Source organism: Mus pahari, chromosome 5 (genome assembly GCF_900095145.1).
Source record: "Mus pahari chromosome 5, PAHARI_EIJ_v1.1, whole genome shotgun sequence".
Classification (NCBI taxonomy): domain Eukaryota; kingdom Metazoa; phylum Chordata; class Mammalia; order Rodentia; family Muridae; genus Mus; species Mus pahari.
In genome coordinates this window covers 102,472,723-102,481,261 of record NC_034594.1, presented here as the reverse complement: position 1 = coordinate 102,481,261, position 8,539 = coordinate 102,472,723, and the positions used below count along the sequence as shown (strand labels likewise).

The 8,539-nt window shown below is 41.4% G+C and overlaps 1 protein-coding gene across 2 annotated transcripts in view; it reads left to right on the top strand.

The window, feature by feature from the left end:
- Positions 1-8,539, top strand: part of Zranb3 (zinc finger RANBP2-type containing 3) — a 142,696-nt gene that overhangs the window by 97,525 nt on the left and 36,632 nt on the right. For both annotated transcript variants that reach the window (XM_021198241.2, XM_029539400.1), the window contains exons 9-11: positions 192-311; positions 2,681-2,800; positions 6,666-6,845. In XM_021198241.2, the coding sequence (XP_021053900.1) occupies positions 192-311; positions 2,681-2,800; positions 6,666-6,845 (420 nt within the window). The remainder of the gene's footprint in view (positions 1-191; positions 312-2,680; positions 2,801-6,665; positions 6,846-8,539) is intronic.

Below are 8,539 nucleotides of genomic sequence, written 5' to 3'. Positions count from 1 at the left end.
CCTGGCTGTCCTGGAACTCACTCTGTAGACCAGGCTAGCCTCGAACTCAGAAATCCACCTGCCTCTGCCTCCCAAGTGCTGGGATTAAAGGCGTGTGCCACCACTGCCCGGCTGTTTTATTCTTTATTAAAAGTGGCATGGTGCTTTAATAAAAACTTTGACGTTAATAACATTTGACTTTTAATATTTAGGCAGGTGCAGTGAAGGACTATATTAAGATGTTGCTTCAGAATGACTCCCTTAAATTTCTGGTCTTTGCACACCATTTAAGTATGCTCCAAGCTTGTACAGAAGCAGTCATTGAAAGCAAGGTATGTGATAATGGTTCTGTAAATGCATATTTATATTTATAGAATGCATATGTTCACTACACTGAATGTCACTTTTAGTCTCATGATTTATATGGATATTTTTAACCTTTGGATGATGTTTTTAAAATACATGATTATATCAACAATTTATTATTTTCTTAAAAATTTTAATAATATTACCATGAGGTACTGTTTTCTTCTTTACATCAATCTTAAAATGTTCCTCTGTTTATTGTCTGAGTTAATTAAGGATATTCTGTCTTAGCACCCGTAACAGGAACTCCCTTTCCTGTTACTGGAGATAGCACGTGAGAGTGGCAAAACCCCAACACAGCTAATGTGTGGCTAAGAGAAAAGAAAAAATCCAGTGAAAATCACTACCCTCAAATTACCAAAGCCTTTAAACTCCCAGACCACATCATGGAAAACTGTCAGGAAGAGGGAACAAGGATGCATTAAAGTGCACGACCATGTGTTAGCCAGGTCGGTTAACTAGGCCAGATCCACGAGGTCGGTGATCCTCCCTGAATCCTCTGAGATCCACCTCCGTGTCCAGGATTCACATCAGTGACTGCGTCTCCCATTGTCCATTTCACAGTTTTACCCGCCATCTGTCCTGTGAGTGGTTGGGGGGCTTGCACAGGTGCTCAGAGGCAGCTATAAAAACTTTCTGGCAAGTAGTGTGACCTCGTGCGTAGGAGCAGTGTAGCCAGTACAGGTCACTGTTTTCAAAGTCAGGACTAAAGCCTGACTGATGGGAGGAAAATAAGTGGACCACTGTGCCTGGGTCAGAACCCAGGAATTTTAACATAAAATAAATTCAGAATAGGAAAATAATGTGAATCTATCTATCTTTTTTGGTCAATGATCTAAAAATTAGTTGTAAGGTTACAGAAGTCTTTCTCAGAGCGTGAATATCTATGAAAAAGAACCTTTCACATTGTGGCATCACACTGTGCTATGTCTTAAATCCCTCTCTGAAGGAAGACACCAGAACATATGAACATACTTATTTGAATGAGATGAGTTGAAATTTAGGGCTTAACTTAGCTTTATGAGGTTGAGCTAGATCTTTTTAGCTATTTTCTAACACATGACTTTTTTCACAGCTTAAATTGTTCTCAAAGACACGTCTATTCAGTTTAACACTTAATGAGTCTCCATTTTCTAAAGGTGTGTGTGGGTGTCTTCTTTCCTCACTTCAGTGGATACAATCATTTCATGGTTCTTTTAAGTTTAATAATGTGAAAAAAAAAAAAAAGGCGTCCAGAATGGCAGATTTCGAATGCTACTCCCTGGTTAATGTTTGGTTACATTTGGAACTGCACATACCGCTCTCTGCATGCCCCTAAGAACTGAGCAAAATCATCTCTCCTTTCTCACTCATCTGGTTTTGATTTTACACTGCAGTAACTGATCCTGTGAGTCTAAAGTTACTCTCACTGACTGACAAAAGGTTAGGAATTAACTTGCATAGAATGTTGCTGAAGAAATAATTGCTTAATTAAAAAATCTTTATTGTTTAAATTGTTTTATTGTTAAATTATTGAGTCCTGTTGCATAAAAACAGTTGTTTCTGGCATTGGTGGCTGTCTAAGTTACTTTTCTATTGCTGCATGAAGATACTATGACCAAAGCAACTTATAGAAAAAAAGTTTATTGGGCTTATGGTGTCAGAGGGTGATGAGTCTGTGACCATCATAGCGTGGGGCATGGCAGCAGGCAGGCAGGCAGGCATACTGCTAGAGCAGTTGCCAAGAAGTTACATGTTGAGGCAGCTACCGTGAGGCAAAGAGAGAGCTAACTGGGAATGCCATGGGCTTGTGAAACCTCCAAACCCACCTCCAGTGACACATGGCCGTCAACATGGCCACACCCCAATCCTCAAACAGTTCCACTAACTGGGGACCAAGCGTTCAGATATTTGAGTTTGTGGGGACCATTCTCATTCAAAACACCACAGTGGTATTAAGATGCATTAAACACAGAGCCTGTCTTCAGGTAGGTTAAAAAGTCCAAAACGGGGGTGGGCAAGATAGTTGAGCAGGTAAGGACCTTGATAACTTGACTTCAGTCTCTGAAATCCACATGATAGAAGGAGAGAAACAACTCCTGAAAGTTTCCTCTAACTTCCATGTATGTACCATGGCACTCTTGCATGTGCACACACATGTGTGTACGCACAGTCCATAATAAAGCTTTTAATTAAGAAATTGTTATATGTTATTAAGATTCTTGCTATAGTAGTTGCTGATATACCATTCTAACCAGTTTGTGTCTTTATATGACTATAAAAATCAGGTATAAAATATATAAAATAAGGCTGCATAAGACTTGTCTAATTTCCCTATTTTTCTTATTGATGCTAGTCTCGTTACATCAGGATAGATGGAAGTGTTCCATCTTCAGAAAGAATTCATCTGGTTAATCAATTTCAGAAGGACCCTGATACTCGTGTGGCTATCCTGAGCATTCAGGCTGCTGGCCAGGTAAGAGATGCAGGTCTGTGTTTGATAAGAAAGTATCATATTATAACAAAAAGCCCCTTAACTCTAGCTTGGTTTTATAAAATTGTCATTTTATATCTAGATGTCTATTATAGTACATATTCTTTCTGCTTAAGAGTGCTAGAAAATACAATGGAAGGCAGCCTCTTGTTTTTACCTTTTGAAATTTTCATATAAGTATCTTAGTTGGCTCACTCCTTCCCGCTTTCTTTAGCATCCTTCCCCCTCCTCCAACACTTATTCCTCCCAACTTTGTTTCCTTTTTTTAAAAAATACCTCATTGAGTCTGACTAGTGCTGCCCATGTGCATATGAGTGGAGTCAGCCACTGGGAATGGGCCATCCTACCAGTGGCCACCCTAACCAAAAAAGCAGTAACTCAGGTTGTCCTCTGATCTCTGAACATGCACACACGCCATTGATTAATTAATGTAATTTTCTCATGTAGAGTCTTTCAGTTTGCACAGAAATAGTTGCACAAAATCCTGAGGACCACATCTCTTCAGGTATTTTGGGTTGGTTTGGTTTGTATGTTTGCTTGATTCTTGAAATAAGGTCTCATTTTATTATCTCTGACAGATCTAGAACTTACTTTGTAGACCTTGGGCTCACAGAGATGTACCTGTCTCTACCTTTCATATTGCTGGCATTAAAGACATGCCCCATCACATCTGTCTTCTTCCGGAATTTTGCTTTTTTTTTATTTTTAATTTTTATTTATTTATTTATTTATTTATTGCTTTTTATTTTTCTGTGTAACTACTCTGGCTGCCTTGCTGGGATTAAAGGCTTGCACCACCACACACCGCCTCCAAGCAAGGATCTTTTATCTAGGAGAGCAGCTCACATTCCTTCCTCAAATGGCCCAGACAGTTTATAAAGTTTGGGGGGGGGGGGGCATTTAATTTGTGCTTATGGTTACAGAGGGCTAGTAGAATCCAAGACCATGATGGCAAAGAGCAAACAGGCAGTCATAGTGCTATGACAGCAGCTGGGAGCTTGCATCTTGATCCACAAGCACAAGCCAGAGAGCTTAGGTGGGAATGGTGCCAGGGCCACACCTCCTCCAATAAGGCCACACCTCCTCACTTTTCCAAACAGTTCTGCCAACTAGGGACCAGGTACTCAAATATATAAGCTATGGGGACCATTCTAAATCAAACCATCACAGTCCAGGTTGCCACCGACAGTCGGGTGTCTAGAAAGGTCTAAGAAGAGTAGATGTGTTATAAATCAGTGGCGGTTGTAGTCATTCTATGTAAAAATTAAAAAGGGACCCTTTTGAACTTCTGCCTCATTCTAAAATATTTTGATATAAATATATAAAGCAGGCCAGTTACCATTGAGGCAGGGGAGTGGTAGTCCCTGGGCATACAGCCATGGCTTATCTTATACCTGGTGTATATCAAGATCAGTTTTTACCCAGCTAAGTGAAGCCCAGAAAATTCTGTGTAGAGGAATTGTGAGGATGAAACAGTTTAGGGACCTACTAGGAGTTGTCTCAGTGCTTCCTTATGTTGGATTAAAGGTCCTAGAATCTGACATATGTATCGCTTATAGTATTCCAGCCATAGACAGTTATACCAAGAACCTGAAATTAGAAATAGAGTGAATGTTTCTGTAAGGTGAAACCAGACAGGAAAGCTTAAAACATGATTAAAAGTAAATGATATCTTAAAATTAAGAATTTTAGGGCACTCATATTTTATTCAAGGTTGTATTGGTGATATAAGTCAACACTTGTATATGTGAAGACTGAACTCCTCGTTAGAACAAAGGAAACATCTCACATAATAGATCGACTAGTCCTTAGAATGATAGTGATCTTGTGAGCATGGTCATATAAACATGCATGCTTATGTGTATGTGTGTGCACATACATGCATGTGGAGGCCACATGTGAGTCTCGGGGGTCAGGAATTGTAACTCAGGAATCACCTCCTGTGTTTGTTTGTTTGAGGGGGTCTGGAACTCTACGTAACTCGCTCTGTCCTGGAACTCACTCTGTAGACCAGGCTGGCCTTGTACTCAGACTTCCACCTGCCTCTGCCCCCTGAATGCTGGGATTAAAGGCGTGCGCCACTATGGTAGCTTTTTGTCTTTTGAGACAGAGTCTCTTCCTGAGACCTGGGGCTCACCAGTTAGCTAGGCTGTCGGCTGGCAGTGGGTCCCAGGACCTGGGGCTCACCAGTTAGCTAGGCTGTCGGCTGGCAGTGGGTCCCAGGAACCTGCCCATCTCTACCTCCTGAGTGCTAGGATTACAGGTGCACACCTCCACACGCAGCTTCTTATGTGGGTCTGGAGAAAAGAGCTCAGGTGCTCACATTTGCGAGGCAGCATTTTCCTGACTCATCTGCCGCCCTAGCCCTGGTCATATGCTTTTTACAAGGTTAGCAGTTTCCCTCTGATAATACTACTTATTTTTTCAGTATTACTTCTAATATGACTCTGGGGTCCTAAATCGCAACACAAGTTTAATATTGTGTTTAGTTCTATCCTGGTTTTTATTACTTCTAACCCGTTTTATGAAGTGGCTAATTTTCAAGGAATTTGTTGCCCTTCTTAATGAATAATCATATGATTTTGTTATAACACAAAATACTTTAAGTTAAACTAATTGTGTAGCACTCTCAAAAATGCTTTCCTCACAAAAGCTCCAGTGCCTGTGAACACATGGATTAAACCATATTTCTAAAGCAAGGCAGACTTTTCTTCCACCTCCCACACCATTGATTGTATGTGCCCACTGCTATGTGTGCTTCAAACGTTCACCCAGCCCACAATCCTAGAAGCGATGCAACTTGTCACACATTCATCTGAGCAGCTTGCTGTATTTCATATATTGGTTATTAAACAAGGCTTAATACTACCACAGTGTTTCAAGTTCATGCAAAAGCCAGGTGCACAGAGACTGCAGCGACTGCATGACACACTGAGGCAAGAGGCACTAAACTGCAAGGGTTTGAAGTGATATCTTGGAAGGTTGCACAAGAGGACACTGCACATGGACACAAGCTTCTCTCACTTTCCAGCAAGTGTTTTGAGTTAAATGAAGAAGATGTCAATGCTTGATGCCTGGTTGCCATGGATACCATGTTTTACAAATTTTATTCTCTTTTATAATGTCAGGTTTTCCAGTAGTACAGTGAGTCTAACCCTTTATCCGAGAATAAAGTGGTTTTGTTTGTATATACAGTACCCATCAACCTGCCTATTGAAATGTTTTACAGAAATGGTTTCCTATAGTTCACTTGAGTATCTTGAAATAAGTAATCTTCATTTGTTGGTCATGAGTTAAATCTTCCTAATTTGTCTTAAGATGAATGACTTAATTTTAAAAACTTTTTTAGTCTAGTAGTTTCATCTCTGTTGCTATGATAAAAACACTTTGACCAGAAGCAATTTAGAGGAAGAAAGGATTTATTTTAGCTTACAGGTTACAATCCATCACTGAGGAAAGTCAGTCTAAGAACTCAAGCAGGACTTGAAGCAGAAACACTGTTCACTACTTAAGTCACTCATGCTCAGCTAGCTTTCAGACAAAGCCCAGAACCACCTGCCTAGGGAATGATGCTGCCCACAGTGGGCTGAGCTCTCTTATATCAATTAACAATCAAGGTAATCCCCCACAGACATACCACAGACCAGGCTGACCTGAGCAGTCCCTCAGTTGTCCACTCCCTTCTCACATGACACTAAGCTATCAAGTTGACAGTTAAAGTTGACTAGAACACTTGTTTTTTTCTTCTTATAATGTGTTCAGGAAGGCTTTCTTACATGGGAGTCTCATGCTACATGCATGTCTCATGTTCAGCTTATTTGTGTCTTACTCACTTTGTTTTGCTTAGGGTTTAACGTTTACTGCTGCGAGTCACGTTGTCTTTGCTGAGTTGTACTGGGACCCTGGACATATCAAACAAGCAGAAGACCGAGCTCACCGAATTGGACAGTGCAGTTCTGTGAATATTCACTACCTTATTGCAAATGGTACTCTGGACAGCCTAATGTGGGCAATGCTGAATCGAAAGGTAGGGCTTGAGTTTTAACCCCGTCTTTATTGTAGTCTGTGCATGGCATGAATTAGGAGGCTAAATTTTGATGTGTGCAAGCACAGGCTACCTAAGTATACTAGATAGCACAGTAGAGAGTAAGATCATAAAGGACTCATTCGGTGCTTCATTCCTGCTTCCCTCTGCTGTACCAAGGCACCACTTTCCAAGCGTGCTGCTTTTTTCCAAGCCCTTTTTCTTTTCCTTTTTTTTAAAGCAAAGATTGATTTTTAGCTTTGTGTATGTATGTCTACATGGGGGTTTGTACATGTGAGTGCAGGTGTCCTTGAGGCCAGACAAAGGCCTCAGGTCCCCTGGAACTGGAGTTACAGGGCCTGTGGGTCCAAGGAACCAACCTTGGGTCTTCTGCAAGAATTTTTAACTCCCACGCTATCTCTAGCTACCTTGAAAGCCCTTTTTCTGTTGCTATTTTATTCTTCCTAGTTTTCTCATGTGCTGAAACTGAACTCTGCCTTGCTCACAGCTCACACATGCTTCATAAGTGCTTTCAGGACCACTCCCACCGCTTCACAAGCAAGGCTAGGATCACTGGAACCTAACTTTAGAAACACTGAATCTTTTTTTTTTTGTTTGTTTGTTTTCGAGACAGGGTTTCTCTGTATAGCCCTGGCTGTCCTGGAACTCACTTTGTAGACCAGGCTGGCCTCAAAACTCAGAAATCTGCCTGCCTCTGCCTCCCGAGTGCTGGGATTAAAGGTGTGTGCCACCACACCCGGCTTGAATCTTTTCCAAAAAGATTCTAGCACTTTGAACTAATGTGAACAGAAGACAGCCTGTACCCTCTCCTCAGCTGCCTCTCTTTCCCAACACTGAAGGATGCTTACAGAAGAAGCCTGAGTAAGAGTAGGATTTCTTGGTCATTGGGGATGCTATAACAAATACCATTACCATGGTGGTGCATAATAAATGGATTCATGTTCCTCCGGGTTCTGAAGGATGTGAAGTGCCATCAGGGAGCCAGCATGGTCAAGTTGGGCAGGACTTCCTCTTAGGTCCTCATGCTCTCCTTTTATAAGGACAGTGATCTCATTTGTGAGGTATTGTGCTGGCTGGGTTTATGTCAGCTTAACACAAGCTAGTCATCAGAGAAGAGGGAGCCTCAATTGGGAAAAGGCTTCCGTAAAGCCTGCTGTGGGCAGGCCTGTAGGACATTTTCTTACTTCGTTATTGATTCGAGAGGACCATCCCTGGGCTGTGGTCCTGGGTTCTATAAAGAAGCAGGCTGAGCAAGCCATGGGGAGCAAGCCAGTAAGCAGTACCCTCCATGGCCTCTGCATCAGCTCCTGCCTCCAGGTCTCTGCCCTGTTTGATTTCCTGTCCTGACTTCTTTGATGATGGACAGTGATAATGGAAATGTAAGTCAAAGTAACCCTTTCCTCCCCGGTCGCTTTAGTCATGACTACACCATAACTAATAGTCTCCTCCTAACACCTTCGCATCAGTTATTAGGGTTTCGGTAAATGAATTTTGGAGAGTCATACATTTTTACATTACATTTTATTACATACATCTATTACATTTTATTCTGTCTTGTCCTAGTTTTATTTCTATTGCTCTGATTTAATAAAGTGGGGGTGGCTTATTCAGCTTATAACCCCAGATTACTGTTAGTCACTGTCTTAGTCAGGGTTTCTATTCCTGCACAGAACATC